Source organism: Vombatus ursinus, unplaced genomic scaffold (genome assembly GCF_900497805.2).
Source record: "Vombatus ursinus unplaced genomic scaffold, bare-nosed wombat genome assembly UNPS02014837.1, whole genome shotgun sequence".
Classification (NCBI taxonomy): domain Eukaryota; kingdom Metazoa; phylum Chordata; class Mammalia; order Diprotodontia; family Vombatidae; genus Vombatus; species Vombatus ursinus.
In genome coordinates this window covers 843,246-870,667 of record NW_020954615.1, presented here as the reverse complement: position 1 = coordinate 870,667, position 27,422 = coordinate 843,246, and the positions used below count along the sequence as shown (strand labels likewise).

General features: G+C 47.2%; 1 protein-coding gene across 3 annotated transcripts in view; it reads right to left on the bottom strand.

The window, feature by feature from the left end:
* The window catches only part of DYSF (dysferlin), a 231,419-nt gene that overhangs the window by 6,123 nt on the left and 197,874 nt on the right, over nt 1–27,422 (bottom strand). For all 3 annotated transcript variants that reach the window (XM_027839970.1, XM_027839971.1, XM_027839972.1), the window contains 11 exons: nt 27,060–27,158; nt 25,958–26,086; nt 25,366–25,521; nt 24,144–24,235; nt 22,515–22,685; nt 22,176–22,318; nt 20,942–21,081; nt 18,806–18,894; nt 18,368–18,463; nt 15,934–16,075; nt 2,843–2,942 (listed from right to left, as the gene is read on the bottom strand). In XM_027839970.1, coding sequence (XP_027695771.1) covers nt 2,843–2,942; nt 15,934–16,075; nt 18,368–18,463; nt 18,806–18,894; nt 20,942–21,081; nt 22,176–22,318; nt 22,515–22,685; nt 24,144–24,235; nt 25,366–25,521; nt 25,958–26,086; nt 27,060–27,158 — 1,357 coding nt within the window. The remainder of the gene's footprint in view (nt 1–2,842; nt 2,943–15,933; nt 16,076–18,367; nt 18,464–18,805; nt 18,895–20,941; nt 21,082–22,175; nt 22,319–22,514; nt 22,686–24,143; nt 24,236–25,365; nt 25,522–25,957; nt 26,087–27,059; nt 27,159–27,422) is intronic.

The following is a 27,422-nucleotide window of genomic DNA, read 5'->3' as shown; positions in this document are numbered from 1 at the left end:
GGAAGGAAGGAAGGAAGGAAGGAAGGAAGGAAGGAAGGAAGGAAAAAGTTGCTTCTCCACTTACCCTCTTCTGGTCTGATCATCCATCCCCCTACATCTCCTACCCCCATTCCATAACTCTTTCTCTATATGCCTTTCTATCCATCTACTTATCCACAATGATCTCACAGATCAGGAGGTAGAAAGGTGCTCAGAAACCATCTTGCCCAAACCCTTAATTTTACAGATGAGGAAACTCAGGCCCAGAAAGGTTAAATAATTTACCTAAAACCATATAGCCAATAAGCAACAAGAGGCAGGATTTGAACTCATCAGAGCCAGCGCTTTGTCCACTGGGCCATGTTGCCTCATCCACCTGTCTACCTAGCATCCATCCATCTATCCTTCCATCTACCCATGCTTCCACCTATCTGCTTACAGTGTACTTATCTACCCACCTGTTGATCCAGTCAATAATCATTTATTAAGTGTCTACTATTTTCCAGGCACAGGGTTAAGCACTGGGGATACAAAAAGAGATAAAAGATAGTCCCTGCCCTCAAGGAGCTTACAACCTAGTGAGGGAGACAACAAGCAACAAATATGTACAAACAAGCTATATATAGTATAAACAGGAAAAAATGAAAGAAGGAAGACACTAGAATTAAAAAGGTGATTGGGAAAGACCCATCTCTGCCTCCATTTACCTACTTAATTAGGAGGAATGATGAGAACTGTGGAGGGAAGTGACTACTCCCTCTTAGAATTTATGATGGAGAAGGAGAAGAAATCAGGCCACATGTAACCTGACATGTCCTAGATTTGGAGAAAGCAGATTGCAAAGAGTGCAAAGCAAAGCCAGGTGGGACCTCATGGAGGACAGGAGTTCTTAAATTTTGTGTATTTGTGTATCACGGATCCTTTTGGCAGTCTGGTGAAGCCTATGGGCCCTTTCTCAAATAATATTTTTAAGTGTGTGAAATAAAACACAGAGAAATACAAAGGAAATCAATTATATTGAAATACAGTCACATACATATATTATATATATTTTACATACATATACACATACAACCTAGGTTTGATGGAGGATAATTATTATTGTTGTTGTTCAGTTGTTTTTCAGTCATGTCTGACTTTTGTGGCCCCATTTGCCCAGGGTCACACAACTAGTAAGTATCTGAAGTTGGATTTGAATTCAGGTCTTTCTGACTTTAGGTCCAATGTCCTACCCACTGCTCCCCCAGCTGCCAGAGGATTGCAGATGTACAAAGGTACAAAAAAACAACAAAAGGTCAATTGACCAACCCATGTGATTGGCATGGCATGCCCAGCAGCCCTGCCCCTCCAGCTCCTAAAAGTCCTATGCAGACCTTGAGAATAAACAGACATATCATCTATGAAGAAAGAGGAGGACGAGGAGGAGGAGGAGGAAGAGGAGGAAGAAGAGGAGAAGGAGAAAGAAGAAAGGGAGGAGAAGAAAGGAGCTTTGCTCTTTAAAGTTTGCAAAGTGCTTTATGCATTCACTCATGCCTTATAACACATCAGAGACATAAGCACTACAGGCATTATTGTTCCCATCTCACAAATGAGAAAACTGAGGTTCAGAGAGGGTTAAGTGACTTGCCCAGCCAGCTACATCTGATGCTTACAGCATTAATAGAATTCCAATTCAGGTCTTCTTGACTGAAGCCCAGAAATCTAGCCACTGCACCGTACTATCTCTCTCCCTCTGGCTATCTATCATTCACAGTCCACATGCAGAAGCTAGACAACTTGTACACGAGCCCTCCTAACATCAACGTGACAGATAAGAGCTGTCCAAGTGCTAACGAGGCCTTTGAGTCATGGCATCTGAGCTAGGAGAAGTTAAGTCAAGTCAGCGAACATTTATTAAACACCTAGCGTGTATTAAGCACTATACTGTCAGAAAGGATGACCAGTTTTCGTAAAGTGCTTTACCAACCTTAAAGTGTGATATCAAAGCTAGCTGTTATTACCATCATCATCACATCCAGGCAAGAATGTCAAGGGAAGAGGATTTTATTTTATTTTGTTTTGTTTTGTAGAATTACAAGCCAGGCAGAGGAATAGCGCCTGGAGGTGAGGAAAGGGGGCACATGGAGGAGACAGAGGACAGGGAAGCTAACTTTCAGCACCACAGTTTGGGAAGATCATTGATGGTGAGTGTTCAGGAGGGACACCAGGCTGGTGGCGGGTTTCTAGTCTGGGCCCTGTGAGGGTGGGCTGCAGAGAGAGAGAGAGAGAGAGAGCATGCTACACCCAGAGAAGGGAAGGCTCAGGAGAACATGGTACCTGCCCTCAAGTACAAGAAGGGTTATGCCAGGAAAGGATAAAACTCACTCTACTCAGATCCTGAGGACAAGACCCGAAACAATTGTGGGGGAGGCAGAGAGATGCAAAGAGGCGAAGATGTAGGTTTGATTTCAGGAGAACAACTGGACCTCAGCCCACATGAAATAGGCAGTGGGCTTCCTCTCCCTGGGGGACTTCAAGTCACAGCTGGGTATGATGGGGTGAGGATACTTTTCGTGTCAGATTGGAAGAGACAGTAGCTGAGAAATTCTACCTGTGAAAGTCTGGGATTCTGTGAATTCTGAGCAGGAGAAACCATGGGACTTCAGCCTAGTTTTCCAGATATACTTTCTCCCATTAAATCATAAGCTCCTTTGGGGTAGGGACTGTCTTTATTTTTCTCATTTGGACCCCCAGTGTCTGTACCTTTAATAAATGGCTATTGAAATGAATTGCATTACTTGATAGGACTCTGTCACTCCCCTCCTTAAGAATCCTCTGTGGTTCCCTCTTGCCTCTAGGACATTTTTTGAAGAATCCCACTTACCCAAATAATCATCAAAGGAGAACTTGTCATTGTCCCAGATCTGGAATATGACATTGGCAGGCATCTTGCATTCCATCTTGTCCAGACTCCAAAAGTGCTCCTGTAACCCAGGCCAGGGAGGGAAGAAAAGAGAGAGTCAGATATGGCACAGGACACGGCACCCCTGGGTTGGAGAGCTGTGCAAAGGAGAGAAGTCTCCAGCATCATTCAGAAAGAGAGAAGGGAAGCAGTTTGACAGAGGAGAGAAGGAAGGTGGTTCCAGCATGGAGGTTCTGAGATAGTGGAGGAGCAGAATCCTGGGAAGGGAGTGACCAGGGGCTGCCAAGTGACAAGTGAGGCTCACTTTCCCAACAAGCTACAGAGTAAGGTTAGTGCATGAGATAGAGACTGTGGGCAAACCAGAGGTTGGGCCCTTCCCCTACTCTCTGGAAGGAGACAGATGGAAGCCAAATCCCAAGTCACCTTCCTTTCCCCATCAGAGAACACCCACAGCAGAGTCACTCTCCCAAAGGGGGCCAAGACTATGGCTAGAAACAACTTTGGAAGAGGAGTTTAGAGAAATCTCCATTCTGCGAGGTTGCCAGATCACTTCTCTGGGCTCGTTTCCCCACCAGTAAAATGTGGGGGTTGGGACTGGTGATCTCTGAGGCACTACCAGCTCCAACATTCTATGACCCCATAAGCTTCAGCCTACCTTGGGCCTGAATAGGACCCCCTCCTTTGAACCTCAAAAGACCCTGGCAGTTCTAGGCCATTTTACTGCATACCTTGTCTCTCTATGTAGAATGGAAACTCTTTGAGGGCAGGAATCATTTCTCTCTTATCTTCGTATCCCTGGCATCTAACCTAGTCCCTGGGTACACAGCAGGAGCTAAATAAATGCTTGTTGATTGCTATTGCTGTCATTATTACTGTTGCTGCTGTTCAGTCATGTTTGACAATTCATGACTTCACTTGGGGTTTTCTTGGCAAAGATACTGGAGTGGTTTGCTGTTTCCTTCTCCAACTCATTTTGTAGATAAGGAACTGGGGCAAGCGGGGTGAAGTGACTTGAGCAGGGTCACACAGCTGGTAAGTGAGGCTAGATTTGAATTTACCACCGCCTCAAATGCACCATTGGGCCTATGAACCTCATTAGCTCAGTGGTTACGGTATGGTGTTGTTAATAGGGTCCAAGGTCTGTCTGCGGCAGCTAGTTCTCTCTCCTCTATGTTCCCCAGCCACAGAGTAACTCCTAAACCTGGCCACAAGCTGATGCATTAACAACAACTTACTTTCTACAGTACCTTAATCCATCAATCAGCCAGCATGTATTAAGTGCCTACTGTACACCAGGCACTGTGCTAGGTGACAGAGGTTCGCGAAATACATTTCATACTTTATGTGATTTTATCCTCACAACAGACCTTGGAGGCTGGTACACTTCAATGGGGCGGTCACTCACTGCAAGGGTACAGATCACAAGCCATCCGTTTGTTTTCACCCTGCATGAGGCTTGTCCGTGGACTCCCTCAAATCTTGCACAGGAGGATTACCCGTGCTGAGGGTCTTGGTGTAATATTAGCATTATTACCCTTATTTTATGGATATGGAAACTGAGGCTCTGTTGTCCAGGGTAATCCAGCTACCATATGTCACAGGCAGGATTTGAACCAGAAGTTTCTTTCCCTACATCAGGCTGTCTCTCAACCCTGGGATCAGGAGGGTGTTTTACTGCAGCAATAGATTGACCCCCAAACCTCAGACATTGGCTGATCTGTGACCTTGGCTCCAGACTGATTGCTGACAATGACCGAATCCACAGAATGAGCCTCACTCTGGCCTCAGAGGGTGCCCTCAGTCTCCCTTCTGGTCATAGCCTCATCTCTGTCCTCTGCCCCCTGTGCCCAGCTCTCTCCCTTGCCTGGGCCTCAGGCTGACTGGGGCTCCCTCCCGCAGGTGGTTCCCCTCTCTGGCGTGGGTTTTATGGCCAGCTCAGGCCAGTCTGCACTCTAGCCCCCAGGGCTAGTTTTATGGGGCCAGTAATGAACCAGGAGCTCAGACAGTTCCTGATGGGAGCAGCTGGGATGGGGGGACCCTGCCGAGGGGAATGTGCCCCCGCTTGCCCCAAGCCTGGCGCTTCGCTCATTACCTCTCCCATCCAGAGGCCTTTTACTAGCTGTTTATTGGATGTGTGGTGCTGGCAGACATGCGGCCTGGGCAGAGGCAGAGTCTGGACCCAGTGGGTGTGCTGGGCCCCAGGCTGGGGGGAGTGGGGGGCTGCTGGCCAAGGAGGAGGGGCTGGATTTTCAAAGCAAGATCCTAATGCTTTGCCACTGCTTCTCGTCTTCCCTAACTGGCCTCCATGGGACTTGAGTTCATCAGGTGCCTTGTTCTGCCCTCATCAGGCCACATCTGGAGAATGATGTTCGGTTCTGGGCACCTCATTTTAGGTAGGACGTGGATAAGTTGGAAACTCTCCAGAGGAGGGCAGCCAGGCTTAGGAGGAGCCTCACGTCTATGCCAAATAAGATTAGTTGGAGCAAGGAAGAGAAACTCAGCCTTCAAGCAGGTACTCATATCCCCCAAAGCTCTGTCCTGGGCCCCTCTTCTCCTCTCTATTATTTCACTTGGTGATATCATCAGCCCCTATGGATTCAATTAACACCTCTATGTTGATGATTCTCAGATCTGTTTGTCTAGCCCTGACCTCCTTCTAACCTCTAATCTCACATTTTCAACTGCCTATTGAATATCTCCAACTGGATGTCCAAAACAGAACTCATTACCTTTCCCCCTAAACCCTCCCCCCACCTCCACCTCCTCTACTACTGTAGAGGGCAACACCATCCTCCCAGTCCCACAGGCTTTTAACCTAGGACTTATCCTGGACTCCTCACCATATCTCAACCCCCATATCCAATATGGTGCCAAGGCCTGTCAATTTCACCTTTGCAACATCTCTTGTAGATTTCATCTCTCCAGCATCTCTTGTAGATTTCCCTTCTATAGCATCTCCCACAGGCAACATCTCTCATCAATTTCACACAGCCCTGCCTTGCAGCTTCTCTCCAATATGCCCCCTTCTCTCTTCTAATACTGCCTACACTCTGGTCCATGCCATCATCAAGTCATGCCTAGATTACTGCAATAGCTGCTGGTGAGTCTGTTGCCTCAAGTCTCTGCCCACTCCAATCCATTATCCATTCCACTATAAAATTGATCTTTGACATTTCTCTCTCTCTCTCTCTCTCTCTCTCTCTCTCTCTCTCTGTGTGTGTGTGTGTGTGTGTGTGTGTGTGTGTGTGTCCCTCTCTGTGGGTCTATGTGTGTGTCTCTCTAGCTCTGTCTTTATCTGTCATACACATACACATACACACACACACACACACACACACACACACACACACACCACTCTTCCAGTGCCTCCCTATTACCTCCAGGATCAAACATAAAATTCTCTGTCTGGATTTTAAAGCCCTTCATAACCTGGCTCCCCCTTCCCTCTCAAGTCTCCTTACATATACTCCTCATTTCACCATAGACTCTGTGATCCAGGGACATCAGCCTGCTGGCTGTTTCTCAGACAAAACACTCTGTCTCTCATCTCCAGGCATTTCACTGGCTGTCCTCCATGCCTAACACTCTCTCCTCCTCCTCCTCCTCCTTCTCCTCCACTTCCTATAGGTCTTAGCTTCCTTCAAATCCCATCTAAAATCTCACCTTCCCAGCAATACCACTTCTAGGTCTATATCCCAAAGAGTTCATAAAAATGGGAAAAGAATACACATGTACAAAAATATTTATAGCAGCTCTTTAAGTGGGGGCAAAGAATTGGAAATTGATGGGATGCCCATCAATTGGGGAATGGCTGAACAAGCTGTGGTTTGTTAATACTATTATGCTATAAGAAATGATGAGCAGGCAAAATTCAAAAAAACTTGGAAAGACTTACATGAACTGATACAGAGTGAAATAAGCAGAACCTGGACAACATTGTACACAGTAACAGCCACATTATGGGATGATTGACTTTGATAGTCTTGGCCTTTCACAGCAAGCAAGAATCTAAGACAACTACAAAAGATTCATAATGGAAATTGCTGTCCACGTCCAGAAGAAATGTGGAATCTGAATGCAGATGGAAGCATACTATTTGCTCTCTTTTTCCTTTGTTGTTTTGTTTTATTGCTTCATTCTTGTGGTTCCTCCCATTAGTTCTAATTATTCTTTACATCATAACTAATGGGAAAATATGCTTCACGTGAATGTATACGTAGAGGATACATTGAATTGTATGCCATCTCGGGGGTGGGGAGAGAGAAATGGGAAACTTAAAACTCAAAATCTTATGGAAGTAAATGTTGAAAACTAAAAACAAATAAATTTTTAAAAATAAAATAAAATCTCACCTTTTTTCCTTTTCTTAGTCCCTTTCCTCTGTTGATTGTTTCAGCATGCCCCAAACCAAACTTCACATCTTTTCTCCAAAACAGCCTGCCTTCCAGACATCCCCATTTTGGTGAGTGACATTACCATTCTCCCAGCCATCCAGGCTGAAAACCTTGGCTCCCTCTCATCACCCACATCAAATACATGACCATATCCTATTGATTATTTTTTAAATACAAAAATTTTTAAATATATAAAAATAATAAAATAAAATAGAAAAATAATAAAATAAAAATATAAAAAATAAACATAAAAATGTTTGAGAAAATAAATGCTTATTGATTTTTTTAGAAAAAAATAAAGTTTGATTGCTTTACCTTCTGTTTTGGCACATTCATTTTTGGAAATAGCTCCCTCTGCCCCCCCCCATTCAAAATGAACCATCCCTTACGGCATAAAAAAAGCATTCTTCTGATACATTCTCATTGACATTGCTGAATTCACTGTGGATGTTGTTCTCTGGGGTCTGCTTTCTTCTTTTCTCAACATCAGTTTCCAGAAATCTCCCTATCTCTTGCTCTAATTTTTTTTTCTTTCTCTCATTTTCTGTCTCATTTTTTTTTTTTTGGTCAGGATCTGCAGAACCTCTAGTGAGGGGACTCCTTCCACCATAGATAAGTTCCTCCTCAGCGACTTAATGTGCTTGAGAACTGCCTTGAGCAGCCCTGAGGTTAAGTGACTTGCCCAGGATCATACAACCAGGATGTGTCAGGGACACTGGGGTCAGTTCTCCATCCATTACACCATGCTGTCTCTCATTTCTTAGAGCACCAGGACAGTCCATGACATTCATCTATAACAGTTTGCTCATCAGTTGGCCAAGTGATGGGCAAAATCCATTTTTCTACTTAGTCACTGCAAAGAGCACAGCTCTGAATACAGTGCTCTTGTACAGCTAAGAAAGCTGAGAGTCATAGAATTTGTAGCAATGGTTTTCATAGGGTCTTGAACCCAGCTGGTGACCGAGCTGAGACCATTGCCGAGCTCTTCCTCCTACACCTTTCTTCACTCTCCACCATTTCTGAATGTCCCTAGGACTCTCTGTGGCTGGGTCTCAGAGGACTGGAGTCACTCAGGAGCAGTTAACAGCTGCAGGCAGGGTTGCAGCCTTGGTTCTCACCCAGGTCCCCAGCCTGGCTCTCCTAGAGCAAGCTGTCAGCTGGCTGTGTCCTCTGGCCTTCCTTCCCACTGAGAAATATTCTGTGGTCAGAGCCAGGACTTAGTTTTAGAGAAACACAGCCCTGGCCAGGCTGCAGCAGCCAATGGCCCGAGGAGCAAAAAGGAGCAGAGAGGGAAAGGTCCCTCTCTCCTTCGAGAGTCCAGTCAGTTTGAACAGGCAGCAGGGGAAAAATAAACAGCCAAGCACACTAATACACTGTTGGTGGAACTGTGAACTGGTCCAACCCAAAACAATTTGGGATTATGCAAGGAAAATGGCTAAATTGTTCATACCCTTTGACCCAGCATTGCACTACTGAGCATGTGCCAAGGAGGTAAAGACAGAAAGAAGGGCTCTATCAGAAGGCTCATATCAGCCTTTTTGAAGAAATAAAGAAAGAAAGAAAGAAAGAAAGAAAGAAAGAAAGAAAGAAAGAAAGAAAGAAAGAAAGAGAAAGAAAGAAGGAAGGAAGGAAGGAAAGAAAGGAAGGAAGAAGGAAAGAAAGGAAGGAAGGAAGGAGGGAGGGAGGGAGGGAAGGGAGGAAGGAAGGAAGAGCATATTATGATACATGAAGGTAACCAAATATTTTTATGCCACAAAAAATCATGTAAATGAAAAATCAGAGAAATAGGAGATTTTTCTGAATAATTATATAGGAAAGGAAAAAGAGCTAAGAAAACAACACATACAACCACCACAGCAATGGAAACTAAACAGCTCTAAGAGATCAATCTTGTTCCCAAGGGAGTAGAAGATGAAATGCTCTGCTCTCCTCTGGCTACAGAGGTGGGGAACTACAGAAGTGGAATAGCGCATACATTGTCAAAGGAAAAACAGGATGAACAGCCATTCCATTGGATGAAATGAACACTGCTCCTTGGAAGCAGGTGTCGGGCATCCCCGGCAGCTCCGCCCCTGCTGCCTTACACCCAACATGCTGTGTAAGGATGGTTTCTAGAACGTGGAAAGCCCTGTTCTCCAAGTGGCTGCACACACAGTCACTAACACTAGGAGAACTGTCCTGGCTAAAATGACAAATGTTGTCTGAATGCCTGATGACCTCACCGTAGAAAGAATCTCATCCCCTGTTTTGTAAGTAAAAGCTTCACATTATCTGTGTCCAAAGTGGTCCAGTCCTTGTTCCAGGGCAATCCCACATCTCCTTGATGACCATGTCTCCACCAACAGTACCCCTTCCCCTCCTCCTGGCAGTGCACTTACTTTTTACCCCTTGACCAAGGGGTATCTTAGAGCTAGCTCTTACCTTACCCAGAAGTTCTGGGAACTGGCCAAAGTATGTGTAGAGAGGCAAGAAGGGATCCCACAAAGGTCACCAACCGCAGCCTTCCCAGCCCAGCCCAGCCTGGCTCACCGGGCCTCACTCAGACCCGTGCACCAGTCACTGGAACCCACCTCATGGATCAGCAAAGGCGACCACTCATAATAATCTCCACCAAACCCTGGTGACCATCCTATCATCTCTTCCTATACCCTATCCCTCACCTACTGGCTTTTTTTTTTATTGCTAAGTTTTAAATCTTAAGGGGAGGATACATTCTTTTCCTAAATCTTTCTCCCCACTCCAAGTGCCTAGTATCATGCCTACACATGATAAGTCCTCAACACGTGTTTATCAAATGAACAAATGCACATCTGTCAAGCTGAGAAATCTGCTTCTGCTTTGGTTGAAGGTGGCTTCCAGCCTTTGTTTGAAGTAACATTTCTGCCCCTCCTAAGCAGTTATGAACAGGAATGCCAACGAATGCTCCAACACTCTGCCTCTGTAGCAGTCCGTGTCTTCTCTTGACTTTGGCTCAGTCAATGGCGGTCATACCCTGCCATTTATAAAGAATGCCCCAGACACTCACTTATAAACCAGCACACGGTCATCCCTCATAACCAAACCACTTTAATGAGCCTCTATGTGCCACAGTTAGGTTCCTTCCATGCCCTTTGTCAAGGCGCACCTCGGAGCGTGGCTCTTTTCCTGTCAAATTCAGTTATATCCATAAAACGCACATAGTAGAACACTCAACCCAATCCAATCAATGTGTCCGTCAAGAGAAGCAGGCACTGTGCTGGACGCTAGGGACACAGACACAAAACGACAGACAGTCCCTACGGTACAAGAGCTTCCGATATGTGCACAGGTAAGCTTATACACAACAACTTTAGGGGAGACCAACAAAGAGGATCAGCCTTGAAGAAACCTAAGGACTCTAAGAGTTGGAAGTGAGGGGAGGATGCAGGGCAACCTGCGTAAAGGCATGGAGGTGGGAAATGCCAAGCTTTCACGGCTAAACTGTATTTATCCTACAGGCTACTGCGAGGTTCTTAAGAGAGGGAATGGCATGGTCACACCTAAGATTCAGGAAGGTTATTTTGGTAGCTATGTGGAAGATGGGTTAAAGAGAGGAGACAAAGCTGGCAGGACAATCCACACTCTGGGAGAGCTGCAAGGAAGGACCAAACTAGGGTGGTAACTGATGAAGGAAAGGGCAGGTGGGAGGCAGTGTGGTGCAAGAGATAACTCCTCACTCTTCAGTCATGGGACACGGGTTCAGATCCCGCTTCTGATATCTATCCTACCTGTGTGACCTTGGGCCTCAATTTCCTCCTATGAGAAATGAAAGGGCTGGTCAAGATTAATCAGCCCATAAGCATTTATTAAGCACCTGCTGTATGCCAAGCACTGTGCTACATGCTAAGGATACAAAGAAAGGGAAGAATAGTCCCTGCCCAAAAGGGGCTTCTACTCTAATGGGGGAATGTGTATAGATGTATATCTCTGTGTGTGAAATATGTGTATATGTGATATGTGTGTACATTTTTCTACATGTATGTATATATGAACCAGACCATACACAATAAATATAAAGTAGGGGGAGGTAACATTAGGGGGTTAGCACTTAGAGCCGAGGGTGTCAGTGGGTCTCTTTCAGCCCTGGATCTATAATCTCCCCATCAACGCAGATGTTCAGGATGGGCATGAGCTCTAGACCCATGATTTTGTTCATATAGGGAATGCTTGGAAGAGGAAATTCAATCCACCAGTACAGGCTGGCCCCTTCTCTGCAGTCTACAGCCTAGAGCCCCGAGAAGGTCAATGATGTGCCCAGGACCATACAGCCAGGAGGGGTCAGAGGTGGGGCTTGACCTCGAAGGTCAGCTTCCTAGCTAGATGTTGTAGAGATACACTTCAAAGAGGCTCCCCAAATAACGACCTATGAGGGCAGAGGGGCAGGGAAAACTTGAGGATTCTTCAGAGGACTAAGCTATCCCTGAATTCTGTCTCCAGAGCCAGCCATACCCACATGAATAAATCAGTTTATCTCTGTTTCATCCACATCTCGCTTTGCTTGAGAGCCTCAAAAATGTTCGGGAGGAATAAAGGCTCAGCCCCTCTAAGCAATAAAATAACAGCGGCAACCCCCAGGTGGTTAGAACCACTTGGGAGCTGAGGGCAGACAGTTCTAGCCAATGCCTCAGTTTTAGACAGCCGTTCAAGGCTCCTCAGAAAGATAGAGAGAAGGGAAAGAGAAGCCGCGGGTTTACTCCACCAAAAGAAAGGTCTTAGTCTGGAAGAGCCGGACAGAGGTGCTGGATTTCATGGGCCAGAAACAGAGAGGCCCAGAGGATGTAATTAACTGTGTTCCTCACAATTCCAAATGGTAACTCAGGACAAGGTGAAAAGATGTGGGGAGGAGGAGAGAGCCCGGCACAACCCACACATGGGAGAGGGACAAACAAGTATATTTAGAAAGGCAGACCTTATAACAAGGCATGCTAATTGCTACTTGGGAAGGCTTTTTTTGTTGTTGTTTCTTTTAAGCTATGTTCTACTTGAGGTGTTTCCCTGTTTATAAGTAGAAAACTCCTCAACTTTGGTTGTAGTAGCTAAAAAAAAAAACCTTTTAAAACAAAATAAGAAACAAAAAAACTCTCTTAGGTTGCAATCAGACGTCTTGTTGAAGCTCTGCTTTTCCATATATATTTGTTTATCTTTCTGCCATCTATGGTCTACACTCCAGGCCCTTTCTGTGGTTTCTGGCCACAGCTTTTCACCTTGTACTCGGCTATTTGGCATTTAAAGGAGGGGGGTAATTGGTTCCTTGAGGCCTCTCTGAGGTGCTGTGTCCTGACCTGGTCAGGAAGCCACACCTGCCAGAAGGCTGGGTGCTGCACCCTTTGGACCCTCAGGAGCTGCTGGCAGACCCTGGAAGGGCAGACCCATGGGGGACTCAGCTGTCCTCTCTCAGGGTACCCTTACACCTACTTCTAACTCAGAGACAGAAAGGTCCCATCTAGACAGCTGCACATTTGTGGCACAATAGAAATTCTAATGAGAGTCAGGAGACCTGGGCTCAAGCCCCACCTTGGACACTTACTAGCAGGGCGACTTTGGGTTAGTCACTTCACAGAATCACAGAACTTGAGAGCTCAAAGGGGTCTCGACAGATGCCTGGTCCAATCCACTCATGAAGAGAATTCGCACTAGAACATGCCCGACAAGTAGTCACCCAACCTCCTCTCAATGACCTCCAGACACAGAAGACCTCCCGCCACCTCTCCAGGCAGGCCCTTCTCCTTTGAGGTAGTGCTCACTCTTAGCGACTTTTTCCCCACATTGTCCTCAAGTGGTGTCTTTGCAACTTCTACCCAAAGAGAGCACATCTGATCCCTCCTGGATATGACAAGCCCTTCAGACACTGCAAGATAGTTCTCACATTCTCCCTCTTTTCTTTTCTAGGCTAGACAGGGTCCTGCTGGGTGGAGGAGGGAAGCAAAGGCTTGGGGCACACATGAGGAAGCATACCATACCCCAACAAGAGTAGCAGCAACCATCCCACACTCCCAGAAAGGAAAGGAGGTGCAGGGAACAAGAGAGCACAGACCTCCCCAGGTGAATGAATGTTAGAGGATATTTTTGCTCCAGACCTGGGATGATAGCTGTCAAAGGAACTCACAGTGTGGAAACTCCTTTCATAGAACCAGATCAGCAGTGATTCTGTAGCTCATAGTCTGAGGGGTTAAGTGACTTGCCCAGCATCACACAATTCAATATGAGTCCTAGGTGGAATGAGATATCCACCCGCAATGCCCCCATTACTTCTCCAAGTGAGAGGCAGCGAGGGGACCCAGTGGGTAGAGGGCTAGACCTGGAGTCAAATCCAGATTCAGACATCTACCAACTCAGTGTGACCCTGGGCAAGTCACTTAACTGCTCTGTGCCTCAATCTTCTCATCTGTAAAATGGGGGTGATGATAGCACCTACCTCCTCCCAAGGATGCTATAAGGATCAAATTAGATCATATTTGTAAAGTGGTTCACAACACTTTAAGGATTGATGATGCCAGTGATGACAGAGGCAGTTTTATGATCCTATGCTTTTAATGAATACTTTAAGGTCTGAAAAGCACTTTAAAATCATTATAATAAAGGTTTGTTGAATGAATAAATTTTACTTTATCCATACAACTCCAGAGGGTTAGCATTATAAATCTTATTGCCCCATTTTGCAGATGAAGATACTGAGGGCTGGAGAAGAGGTTGCACAACTGGCAAAGCCCACTGAACAACCATGTCTCTCTTGTCTTCCAAGGCATTCCTCCTTCTTTTGGGCTGCTGTGATGATTTTCCCCGTACGTGCTGTCCCGGTATGGCCCCCGACCTCTCATGCCCACATCTGTTTCCCATCTGTCCTCTTTCATACTTGTCATAGCAGAGCAATTATGTGGCTAATGGCTTCAGAATTAATCAACCTATTGACATTAAAGACTGAGGTTCCCATTAGAGGAGCAATTCAAAACTCCCAATTAGCTGCGTTGATTCAAACTCAGGCAAACATAATTAGAAACAGGATATGGTGCAGGGGTGGAGTGCAGGGAGCGGTGACTATGGGATCTGGATGGAAAGAGTAGTGAATGTGATGATGGCAACAGCGGTGGTGGGAGTGGTGACGATGACGATAAATGAATTGTGGTCACGGGGCTGAGGACGACAATGGTGATCTTGGCTACAACGATGAAGGTGATCATGGGGACGAGGGTAATAATGGTAGCAAGGGCTATAAGGATAATGGTAATGACGATGGCAGCAGCGATGGTGGTGGTCATGAGTGTGGTGAGAGTAATCACAGAACCTCCTTCTGCATCTCTTCCTGAGCTTACTCTTCAATGAGCCCCGATTCCTTCCTTGGTCTCAGATTTGGAAGGGACCTCAGATGCCATCTAGTTCAAACCGTATTTGAAAATGAAGCCTCACTATGACACACCAGACAAATGCTCCTCCACTCTCTGCTTGAATACCTCCCTGAAGGGGAGCCTCACTGTCTTCCAGAGCAACCCGTTCCACTTTGGGACAGCAATAATTGTTAGAATGTTGTTTTTTCCTGACACGGAGCCTGTGGGGCTAAGCAGACTAAGGCTGATCCCTTTCCCACAATACATGCCTTCAAACACCTGAAGGTAACAATTATGTCAATCAATCAGTTGGCATTTATGAGGCATCTACTCTGTGCCAGGCACCGGGGATATGAAGACAGAAATGAAGCAGTCCTTGACCTCAAGGGGCTTCCGTTCTATTGGAGGAGACAACATATGGACATATGTGTAAAAATTGGGCATAAGTATAGAATAGATGGACATATGGACATAAGTATAAAAAAAAATAAGGACAAAGTTAATTGGGGGAAGGTGGGGGCATTAGTACCTGGTAAGGGGTTGTCATGGAAACTCAACACACAGAAAACTCAGCCAAGCATCCCATAGGCCAAACTTTCAGTCTCTGCCCCAGCTCCCAACCCTGACAGCCCAGTGACACATTTACAAAGCGATCACCTCTCTGACTTATTATGGCCCCATTTGGGGTCTTCTTGGCAAAGATACTAGAGTGGTTTGTTGGTTCCTTTTTCAGCTTATTTTGCAGATGAGGAAACTGAGGCAAACAGGGTGAAGTGACTTGCTCAGGGTCACACAGCTAGTAAGTGTCTGAGTCTGGATTTGAACTCAGGAAGAAAAGACTTTCTGACTCCGGACCCAGCACTCTATGCACTATGGTGCCACCTAGCTGCCCATCAGAACACTGGGCCTCTCTAAGTTCCCATGAGCTCTTTTGGCTGCTAACTCATGTTGAGCTTGTGGTCCACTAAAACCTCCAGATCTCTTTCATAAAATTTGCTATCTGGAAATGCCACCCCCATTTTGTCCTTGTGAAGTTGATTTTTGAAATCCAAATGTACGACTTTACACTATTCCTAGTCAATTTCACCTTACGATTCATGCGTCTCTGTGGGTGTCCTGTTCTCCCTCATGATACCAAGAACTTCCTCCTCTTTGTACTAGGGGCTCCTGGGAGGACAGACTGTGCGGTCCCCATTAAATGGAGGCTCCCCGAGGGCATTTGTCTGCGTCTCCCTGATAGGTTCTAAGTTGGTCCTGGTGCCTTGGAAGGGGGTGGTGGAGATGCCAACAGTGACCTGGGGCCAGGAGCTGCTCTCACCTTCTTGGTGACCGTGCACATTTGCTCAGCAGGCACGTAGTCAAAGGGGAAGATGAACCGCCAGTTAAAATTGCCTTCTCCGCCCAGCGAGCGATAGTGAACATCCGTCTTTTGCTTGTGCTCCTCAAAGCCAAGCATCCAACTAGAGAGAGATAAGAAGAGACTTGGGATTTTGATAAGATAAACATTTCATCACGTCCTGGAGGGATGGGGAAGAAGGAAGGAGAGACGGGGCATAAACATTGCCCCTGCTACGTACAAGGACATCTCCTGTGCAGCAGCAAGGATGCCCCTCTTCCATCCAATGGAACACTACCGTCCTGGGCAAGGAGCAACGGATTTGGACACAGGGGACCTACATTTGAATTCCAGGTCTGCCATTTATCTTCTGACTTTGGGCAACTTTTTCACCTCTCTGAGCCTCAGTTTCCTCACCTGTAAAATGAGGAGGTTGGACTAAAAGAGACTTGAAGGTCCCTTCCAACTCTGAGTCTTATGATCCTATGAAGAACCTTTGTGCTAGTGTCTGGGGAATACAATGACAGGAATAGAAGGGTCCCTGCCCTCAGGCAGCTTCCATTCTTTTGATACCCTTTTATTCCGAATCAAGACCAACATCTTGGGTTTGGCTTTCTAAGCAGCCACCAGTCCACTTTACAGCATCTCATCCATGCAGCCTATATTTCTCCATTTTATTCCCCAAGGATGGATGGAGAGAGTTAGGGGGTCTTCTCCAAATGAGCTGGATTTGGGGTCAGTAGACCTGGGTTTGAATCCCACCTCAGATACTCATTGTGTGGGTGACCCATTAAGTCATTTAACATCTCCAATGTGCCTCAACTTCTCTCTCTGCAAAAAAATGAGGCAGCTGGACCCCAAGGTCCCTCCCAGCTCTGTCTTCCTCTATAATATAATATTGGTGAAAATAGATGTTGTTCGAAGGCTCTTTCAGTTCTGACATCTTATGTTCTGTCTTAACATTTTGTGTTCTAAGGGCCCTCCCAGCTCTGACATTCCCTGTTCTAAGCTCCCTCCCAGCTCTGACATTCCCTCTTCTAAGAGCCCTCCCAGCGCTTACATTCCCTGTTCTATAGACCCTCCCAGCTCTGACATTTTGTATTCTATGTTCTAACATTCCGTATTCCAAGGTTCCATCCAGCTCAGACCTTCTAAGCTCTATGTTCTAAGTTCTCTCCCAACTCTGAAATTCTAAGGTCTCTATTCTGACATTCAGTTCTGCCTTTCTAGGTTCTAGGTTCCCCATCCTACTCAGACTTTTGTGCTCCATGTCCCAGCTTTCTAAATTCTCAGCACCTTTCTGCTCTAAATTTGATGCTCTTGTATTTCAAAAGCCCTGCAGGGGAGGGTCTGCGTAAAGCAGATTCCCTTTTAAAAACTCATTCCCTCACCCACAACCATTGCATCTTTCACGTTAATAAGGGATTTCACATGGGAGATAGATTTGGAGTGGGGTGCACTGGCTGGGCCGCAGCGGGAGATTCCCTGCGGCTTCTTACTGACCCAGCAACACGGTCTGCAGGCTGAGGACACTGAACACGAGCAGAGCCTCAGGCAGGCGAGGGGGCTCCTCAGGGGGAAGAATTCTCCCCTGGCCCCCGGCAGAACAGAATGTGTCATAAATGGAAAAGTCGCGAACAGGAAGGGATAAGCCGCTGAATTTCTCAATTTCTTTGATTTCCTTCTCATTTTAGACTGTTCCCGACCTTCCTCATGAGAGGGATACTGAAAACTTGCAGAGAAAGACATTATTGGAGAGCTCCCTGAGGATAGGCTTGGGATCCTCCCCATCAAAGCAGGAGCTCCCTGAGGATGGGGCCGGGGTCGTCCCCATCAGACCAGGGGCTGAGGATGGGGCCAGTGTCTTCCCTATCAGAGCAGGGGTTTCCTGAGGGGAAGGGACTACAGCCTCTCACCTCCCTCATCACATTAGAGGCTCCCTAAGGTCAGGGGCTGTGTCTGCCCCTCACAGACAGTGGTCAGGATCCTCATTTATTCCAGCTGAGATTTTAGTGCATTATTTTCAGGTGACAAATGCCGAATGACCACAAATCCTCATTAGCTCATTTAAATCTTCTCTATGCAAGTCACAACTCCCAGGATCCTAAAACACCAGAGCTGGCCAACACATGAAAAATAATCCATCCAACCTGACACGGTGCAGATAAGGAAGCAGAGGACCAGAGAAGGCAGGGCGTGGCCGGGGGTTCCTCCAGGGTAAGCTCTGTCTCCCTCAAGAGCCCAGCATGTCTCCCACATTCACATGCACTCTCTTTGATGGCACAGACCACATTTTTGTTGTCCTTTGTACCCACATGGCTTGGCACAGTGCCTTGCATACAGGAGGCACTTAATAAATGCACATTCATGATGATGATGAAGGGAGCTACCATGAGACCACTGGGGTAATTCCTACCCTTTCACGTAGATGTCACTCATCTTCTCCCCAGTGATGCTGACGTCATCCAAGATAACATCTTTGGTGTTCCAAATAATACATCGCAGGAGAAACCTGGTCAGGAGAGGAAGATGCAGATTAACCCAGGTTCATTGCAGAAGAAAGGTGAGGGATCCCAAATGGGCTTGGGGAGCATGAAGCCCACAGTGGCCAGGGTCCTAGGTTTCATGACTCCCCAGGCACTCAACTTTTCACAGAAAAATGCTCTGACCCCAAATGCTGGCCAAAGACCAGCCCCTTCAGTCTGTCCATAGAGTGACTTCTTGCCATAGCCACAGAATTACTATCCCCACCCTCAAGATGACCCCTAACTCTGGCTCCCAATTAATTCCTGAACTGAAACAAAGAAAGCATTGGAAAGATGGCCCAACACCAAGACAGAGAACAGAAAGTCACCTCTTGGCTTTGCGGGGGGTAATTTTAAATGGAGGTCCAGGTGCTCCAAGAGCCTTTGGAAATAGGTCAATCCACATTTGCAGCTTTCCCTGCGGAGAGAGTTGACCGCATGAAATCAGAACGCCTCAGCAGCCCCTTCCTCCTTATTGCCTCACATCCTCTCTCTGCTCCCACTGGACCTCTGCATCCTGCTCTGTTCCAGCTTTCTACTGCCCCAGGGTTAACTTAATCCCCCAACCCCAACCACCCTGTCCCTGGAACCCCCATCAGTTCCTCCACACACACCCCGCTTTTCTCCAACACAGAGACAAATTCTCTAACAACAAAGGGCAGCTGGAGCAGAGGAAGAAAAAAACGGTCCCTGGGGTTAGTGAGCTCCCCTTCACAAGGCATGCTGTGTTGAGTCAAGAACCACAAAAATCCATTCAAAGCAACACTTTAAGACAAATAATGCCCTGGGATAGATCCCAGAGAGAGAGCTCCAAAATTGGAACTCAAGATTAAAGACCCCTTGGGGGAGAGACCCCAGGATCCCATCAGGCCCCTTCTGAGGAGCCCACTTGTTGGGGAGGAAGTGCAGAAGAGTGTGCCTGAGGTACTGAGTTCAGTGATTTCTACCCGGTGAAGGAACAAAGTGCTCATCTTCCCATCCTAGTTACATCCACGATTATTTCTGCCATTTATCCCCCTCACCCTTAATGGCCCTGCCTGGGCTACTTAACTCACTGGTTTGAGTTTGAGCTTGATCTCATAATGAGGTCAAGTCATGGGTTTGAATCCCTCCTGGCACCAATTAGTTTCACTGTCATAGCCCCTAATTCCAGCTAGAGACCAATCCCTGAATTCTGACCACAGACGCATACCCAACCCAATCTTGGTCAGTCAGGGACAGTAACATTGTGCCTTGCACACCAGAGATGCTCAATTAAAAAGTCATTGAAAGAATGGTGGAATGGTCTAGAAAGCAGAACCCATGGCATTGGCCTCTGCTATAAGCCAATGAGATTGACGTCAATGCCTGGGAAAATTGGTGATGGTTAGTGAACATACTTTCTCATGAAACCTTTCCTGATCCTTCCAATCCACAGAGAGGGTGCCCTCTCTCCCAAATTACCTTGTATTTAGTGGACCCCCTGGAATCTATCCACAGATCCCAAATGGGTCCATGGAACTCCTAGACTAAGTGATCTCTAAGATCCCCATCCAGCTGTCAACCCTACAGCCAATGGATTCTGTTGGTCCTGTGTTCCCGTGTTTCCTCTGCGTCTTCAGTCTCCATAACTATTCTCCAAGCTCCCTAAGGGCAGACACCATTCTCTTACAGAGCCTGGCGGAGGGCTGGACACACAGGAAATGCTCAAGAGAGACTAGAAGGTGAGAAGGGAGATGCAACGCCAAGCCAAGATGTATTCTGGAAGGACGGAGGCTGAGATCCCAGAAGGTGACGATCATAAGATCTCAGCTGCATGGGACTTCAAGGGGCATTGAGTCCAAAGCTTTCATTGAACAGATGAAGTCTAGAGAAGAACAAGTCCAGAGACCTGCCCCAGGGTCACACAGCTAGTAATTAGCAGCGCGGGACCAGCCCCACTCTCTTTACCTCCACCCCCTCCTCCGATGCTAGAAGAGGACCACTGGGACAAAGACCAAGGCTGTCCTTCTTTCCCCAGTGGAGGACCCCTGGAATCTCTGCTTTCCCCACCTCTGACAGGAGGGCTTTTTGCCTCATCTTGCCAGGCCCCAGGCCTCCACTACTTCCTGGTCCTCATCATCCCCTACTTGAGCATCCTCTGTTTTTATAGACTGTTGTCCCCTAACAAAATGTAAACTGTCATGTTTGTCTTTGTACCCATAATGACTAGAGGAGTGTCTCATATACAGTTGGTACTTAATAAATGCATGTTCTCTGCCCAGAAACAGAATCAGGAAGGACTGGGAGAAAGCCCCCAAAGGTTGTAACCCTCATGGGTCACTAAGAGGAGGTTCAGAGAGTTGGGAGCCTTTCTGGTCCATAAGGACAGCATGGGTGAGAGTGACCCTGGGCCAACCTCAGGGCAGATCCCAGGGGACACACCGTGAACCTTCCCTGCTGTGTGCCTGGGCTTTGGTCACTGGGGAGCGTGCCGCTGGTCCTACCTGCTCAATGTCTGGCTGCAGAGGGTTGTAGAGGGACCGGCTCTCCACATGCTCAGGGACGAGGCCCTGCTGCCTCAGGACAGCCAGTGCCAGCTGCTCCTCCACTGGACCCAGGTGAGGATTCGCCATCTTGCCATTCTCTGAGCCAAAAAGAGAAGACCAAAAACCCCAGGATGGGGTTGGCAAGGAGCCGGGACAGCTTGGACACCCACAGAGTAGCTGGCTGCCTGCTGTCTCGGTCCAGACTACCAACGGTTCTGCTTGGCGGCTTCTTCAGGACCCAAGACGTTGCGTGAAAGAGTAGCCAAACCTTCCCCACCCCGAGCCTGACACAGTGCCTGAAACTCCACCATCAGAGCTGGCTCACTAGGGTCGAACACTGCCCTTTGAGGGCTTCACCTTCCAAGCACAAACGGCCTTCTGGCTTTGTTCCCCTCCCCCTTTGCAGTTCCATCCTTCCAGGCATCATTTAAGTTCTTCCCCCATGGAGCCCTCCCTGCCCATAGAGCTTTGGACCTGGCAAAGACCTCAGTCATCACCCCAGTCCAAAACCCTTCTTTTTTTCAGATGAGCAAACTGAAGCCCAAAGAAAGTTAGGGACTCATTCATTCGTAGGGCAGCTAGGTGGTGCAGTGGATAGAGTGTGGAGCCTGGAGTCAGAAAGACTCATCTTCCTGAGTTCAAATCCAGTAGGACACTTAACAGCTGTGTGACCCTGGGCAAGTCACTTAACCCTGTTTGCCTCAGTTCCCTCCTCTGTAAAACGATCTGGAGAAGGAAATGCAAACCACTCCAGTATCTCTGTCAAGAAAACCCCAAATGGGGGGCAGCTAGGTGGCACAGTGAACAGAGCACCAGCCCTGGAGTCAGGAGGACCTGAGTTCAAATATGGCCTCAGACACTTGACACTTACTAGCTTTGTGGCTCTGGGCAAGTCATTTAACCTCATGGCCTAGACCCCAAATGGGATCACGAAGAGTCAAACAGGACTGAAACAACTCCACCACATTCATTTATGGTCACGGCTAATTAGTGGCAGCACCAAGACTTGAACTCTGATCCCCTGCTCCCTGGCAGGTGCTCTTTCCACTCCAGTCCAAAATGAGAGAGATCTTAGGGTCATCAAATACAATCTCTCCCTCCACACAGGATTATTACTTAAGTCATGAAGTGCTGGGAGATGATGCTAAGGAATGAGGCAAGGTCCTGGGCCTAGGACAGAGCTGAGACTCACTGATGTCTTCGAGGGTGACCTCTGTGTCCTGGAACACCACCCGGTCGTTGCGGTACACGGGGGCTTTGGCCTTGTTCTGCTGGCAGTATAGATGCAGGAGCTGAGTCGGGCGGAGCTGGTCTCTCCATCGATTCGGTCCCGAGCTAAGGCCCGAGAGGAGGCAACGTGAAGATATGCAGAGACAGGGCCCTGGGGCAGACTGGAAACACATCTACACAGACATTTCCAGCCACCCCCGTGTATGTGTGTGCTACATGTGGACTCTGCCCATAACACCCTTTAATGCTGACAGAGGGGCCCATGGAGATGCTATGGGCCACGGCAGCCTTGGGCACTTACACGCAGTAGGTCTGGGGGAGACCGCATCGTGCACCAAACTTGGACAGGAATCGGTTCTCCAGGTCGATGACCGTCTCCCCAATCTTCTCATCCTTAGAGAGGACATCATAATCATATAGCATGACCTTGAGGTCTTTCTCCAGTGGTAGGGTGCAGGTCAGTTCATACACCCTGCAGGGAAGAGAGCCTATCAGAGAAGGGTTGGACAAGATGGCACCTCCATCATCAGCCCACAGGAATGAAGGAATTTCTCCCTCCGCTGAAGGCCTTCAGCACTTACTGCTTGAACCACACACCAATCACCAAATTAGCCTCTACTCCATTTGGTTGGCATCTTATCGCCCTAAGTAGATTTGGAGTCCCTGAGGGCAAGGACCAAGTCCTCTCTTCTTGTCTCTCCTACAACATAGCCTTGTCCATGGCTAAGTACAGGCACTTGGTTATGGTTTAATATGTGAATAAATGAATGCATGCATAAACAAATGAATTTATGAATACATGAATGAACAAATGTATGAATGAATACAAGAATTAATGGATGAATTAATTGATGAGTGAGATGAACAAATGGGTAGATGGATGGGTAGATGGATGAGGGGATGGATGGATGGATGGATGGATGGATGGATGGATGGATGGATTGATGAGTGGATGGATGGATGGATGGACAGATGGATGGATGGATGGATGGATGGATGGATGGATGGATGGATGGATGGATGGATGAGTGGATGGATGGATTGATGAGTGGATGGATGGATGGACAGATGGATGCATGGATGGATGGATGGATGGATGGATGGGTGGGTGGAGGGATGGATAGATGAGGGCAGGAACTATCTCTTCCATCTGGGTTGGTGAATGAATGAATAACCAAGCTTCTATTCTGCTTTGGGAAAAGACATAGCTACAGTCTGTTGATGAATGGAAACAAGAGAAGCTCTTAGTAGAGTTATAACTAGGCAAGGGCAGCCAGAGCTTCACTCCTATGACACCAAAAGTTAGAGGCTACCAATAGCACTTGTAGCCCAGCAGAATAGAAGCAGCCACGCTCAGCACCAACCTCGCAAGAATAGTTTCATTTCTTAAAACTACCAGATTGCCCTTCTTCTAGGAGGTCCCCACAACCAGGATGGTCTCTTTGTGTCCCTCAATCTCTGTCACCACATATGGTGTTGTGCTGAGGTCTTCACACACACACACACACACACACACACACACACACACCAGAATTCGCCTTGAAAAGTTCTTTTGAAGGCATATTTTCTGTGGCTTTCCCTGACACAAAATTAGCCGGTGAGGAACCTGGCCCTTAGTCCCCCACTCTTTCCATGGCAATGAGCAGTTTATCTCCTCTCTGGGAGAGCTCCCTCTCCCCTGACTTCTCTCTCCTTCATGGAGACATGAGAAGACTCAACCATTCAATAGCATTCAAGGAGCACTGATAAAAGACCTCCTAGGTGCCAAATGCTGCACTAGGGGATACCCTAAGGAAATGGAGAGGAAATATAAGCACCTCAGCGGTGTCTCTCTGGCCCCCTCCCCTCCCCTGGTCCCCACCTGGAGCTTCCCCCATCCCTCTCCCCATTCCCAGCTCATCCCTCGTGGAGCCGGGCACTCTTCCCTCACCTTCCAAACACAGGCTCCAGAGTGCAGGGGATGTAGTTGTCCTGGTCATTCACTGATTTTTTCCCCGCAGAAATCTTGATGTAAGGGTCACACTAGGGGACAGAACCAATGAAAATAGCTGGGATGGGTTATCTAACACATCTTGAAAACTCCTCTTAGGTAATGTGGTCTCGGGGAAGGAGTACTGACTCTGGAGTCACAGGTCCTGGATTCCAATTCTACCTCTGACACTACTCTGTGACCTTGGGCAAGTCACTCAACCTCTCTGGGCCTCAATTTCCTTCTCTGTAAAATGAGAAATTTAGACCAGATGGCCTCCAAGGCACAACTCAGGTTAGGCTGGGATAGGAGACATGGGAGGTCAGAAGGGCCTAATCAATACTTATTGATTGGCTGGTGTCCACTGGTCCTGACCCTGGCTCCAAGTGGCTTATAAAGTGGCCTACCAGCTGCAGGTATAGTAAGGCATATCCCTTATAACTAATAATAATAATTATTACAGCTAACATTTATATAATACCTTAAAGTTTGCAACATATATTATCTCATTTGATCCCCACAATGGTCCTGAGTATGAAGTATTATTACTATCCCCCTTTTACATATGGCTGGGAAAGGCTCAGGAACTGCAGGCCCACAAGTGAGGGGCTAGCAAGTAGATGAGGCAGAATTTTAACTGAGGTTTTCCTGACTCCAGGTCCAATGCTCTGTCCACTACACCAGTTGCCTTAGTAAGGCCAAACTTCTCAGCTGGACATTCCTTACTCACAACTGACACTTAATAGTGCTTAAAAGTTTGCAAAGCAGAAAGATGGGGCAACTGAGTTATTCACTTGGGGTCACACTGCTAGTAAGTGTTCATAATAGAACTTGAGACCGGTTCTAGGCTGACCGCACGTCCTTCTGGGATTGCCTCATCCTTGTTTCCTACACATGCTGTTAGCTTATACTGTTCATCTCTCTGAAAAATTATCTCTATTCCCCTCAACTTATGTATGCTTTCCAGTTCAGCTTAAAGGCCACCTCCTCCAGGAAGCACAAACCAATGGATGTCTCCTTCCTCTGACTTCCTAAAATTCTACGTGTGCTGTTTTGCTTCATGAGTGATTCTTGGGTCTTCTATTAGACCACAGGCTCCCCAGAGCTCAGGAAGGACTAAATTCTATTGCCACTTGGCTCGAAGCCCTGCTCTTGAGGGGGAACATGGGACCTGTGATGGTACCTTTCCATTGGGGTCCTTGGGTTGCAGGCCAAAAGCTCGAATGATATAAACACGGACAAGACACTCCTGGGGCCCCTGGGCAGGCAGCTGGTAAAACTGCCTTGGGGGCAATGGGACAGCCGGGTCTTCTGGAAGGGGATATATTTTGAACAGTCCCTGCAAAGAGACTGGAGTTAGTTCTCATCAGCACCATCAGCACCCTCCCCATCATCCTGTTTGCCAACACCTCCACTCCCCTATCCACACCACTGAAGTCACTATTATTAGCAACATCACTATGCTCACTGTACTTCCCTCACCATGGGAAGTGCCACCACCAACCCCGTTCCCACCATCTCTATGACCAGTGTGGGCACCATCACCACCATCCTTATCATTTTCTCTAACCACCACCAACCACCATCATTACCATCACCACCAACATCCTCATTACCACCATCATTGATCTCATCGTCATGACCATCACTACCACAGTCATTGATATCTATTCTTGTATTCATTCTTCCCCACAAGACCAGAGACCCCCATGATACTTAATACCCAATCCTTGACCCCTTAAACACAAACTCTGAAGAATTCCAGGCCTTGTTACCTTGAACTCCCCAATTACAGATGGGTCTTCCATCTCCTCTTGGCATTTCCCCCGGTATAGTTTGAAGGTGTTACAAAAGTCAGACAGACCCTCAAAGTCTTCCACATTCTCCAACTCAGTTTCATACACCTGCCAAATATGGTGGAGAGAAAAGAGAGGGAGGAAAAGGTATGAGTAAGAAGGAGGAGAGGAAGAACAGAATGGAAAGAGGAGGAGAGAGAGGGAAGCCAAAAGGAAAAAAAAACAGGTAGGGGGATTCAAAGGCAGGAATGGAAAAAGAAAGAGAGGGAAATGGAAGAGAGAAGATAAAGGAGGGGGAAAAGGAAGGGAGAGGGGAAGATGTAAGATCAGAAAGTATGAAGAAGGAAGAGAGGGAAAAGAGTTTGAGAGATGGAGGAAGAAGATGAGAGAAAGATAGAAGAGGGAGGAGAGGCAGTCGAAAGAAGCAGAGGGCAGGGTGTTTATTCCAGAAGAATAGAGTGTTCTCTTTAAGGAATTATTTGAATATTTAACATGCGATAATATTAAAAGAGTACAAGGCTCAGGCTGACTTTGATGGGGATTTGGGACCTTTGGAGTCCACAGGGAAACCTATCCACTCTCCTCATCCAAGTGCTACCCATTCCTTAAGGTCCCACTCAAACATCAACTCCTACAAGAAGTCTTTCATGATTACCCCTGTCTACAGCGATCTCTGGTTTAGGCTCAGTGTCAGGCAAAACTTTCTGACCATCGGGGCTAGCCGTGTGGTAGTTTTCCTCTCATTTTAGGCCTTCGGGAAGGGGCTGGATGACCACCTGGCCAGGGTAGGAGGCTGACCTCTAGGGGTGCTGTAGAGATTCCTCTAAGATCCTGGGATGTTCTATAACTCTCACGGCCGAACCTCACATTCTTTTTCCATTGTTCTAATCCTAATTATCTCGTGGGTATATAGCTTTCCCATCCTCCAACTTGACTTTGAGATTGCCGCAGGCCAGGGACCACCACGTCTCTCCCTCCTCCTCTTAGCCTCACTACGAGGTTGAATCCCAGACCCAGCTCGAGGAATCCTCAGTGAGTTAAAGGGACCCACAGCAGCTCAGTGACACAAAGAAGTGCTCACCTCCAGAGTGTCAAACCCCTTCTCCAGGTAGGATCTACATTTTTCATTCTCTCCTGTTGAGGCATAGAATTTACTCCACCAATCGATGAACTCCTCCTCCTGAACAGGAGACCAGGTTTGTGGGGTGGGGAGAGAGAAAGATGGGTCAGGAAAAAAAGCACGCCAAGCTGAGTTTCCAGTCCTGCTCTGAGGACTGAAAAAAAGCAAAGCAAGAAAGCTCACCCCCTCGGAGAAGCCCTCCCTGATAACAACTGCTTACATTGACATAGGGCTTTATCAGCTCCAGAACCCTAATGAGTGACAGACTCAACCACATGTCTTCTTGACCAAATCTACCTCCTACCTCAAACAGCCCACTCTCCT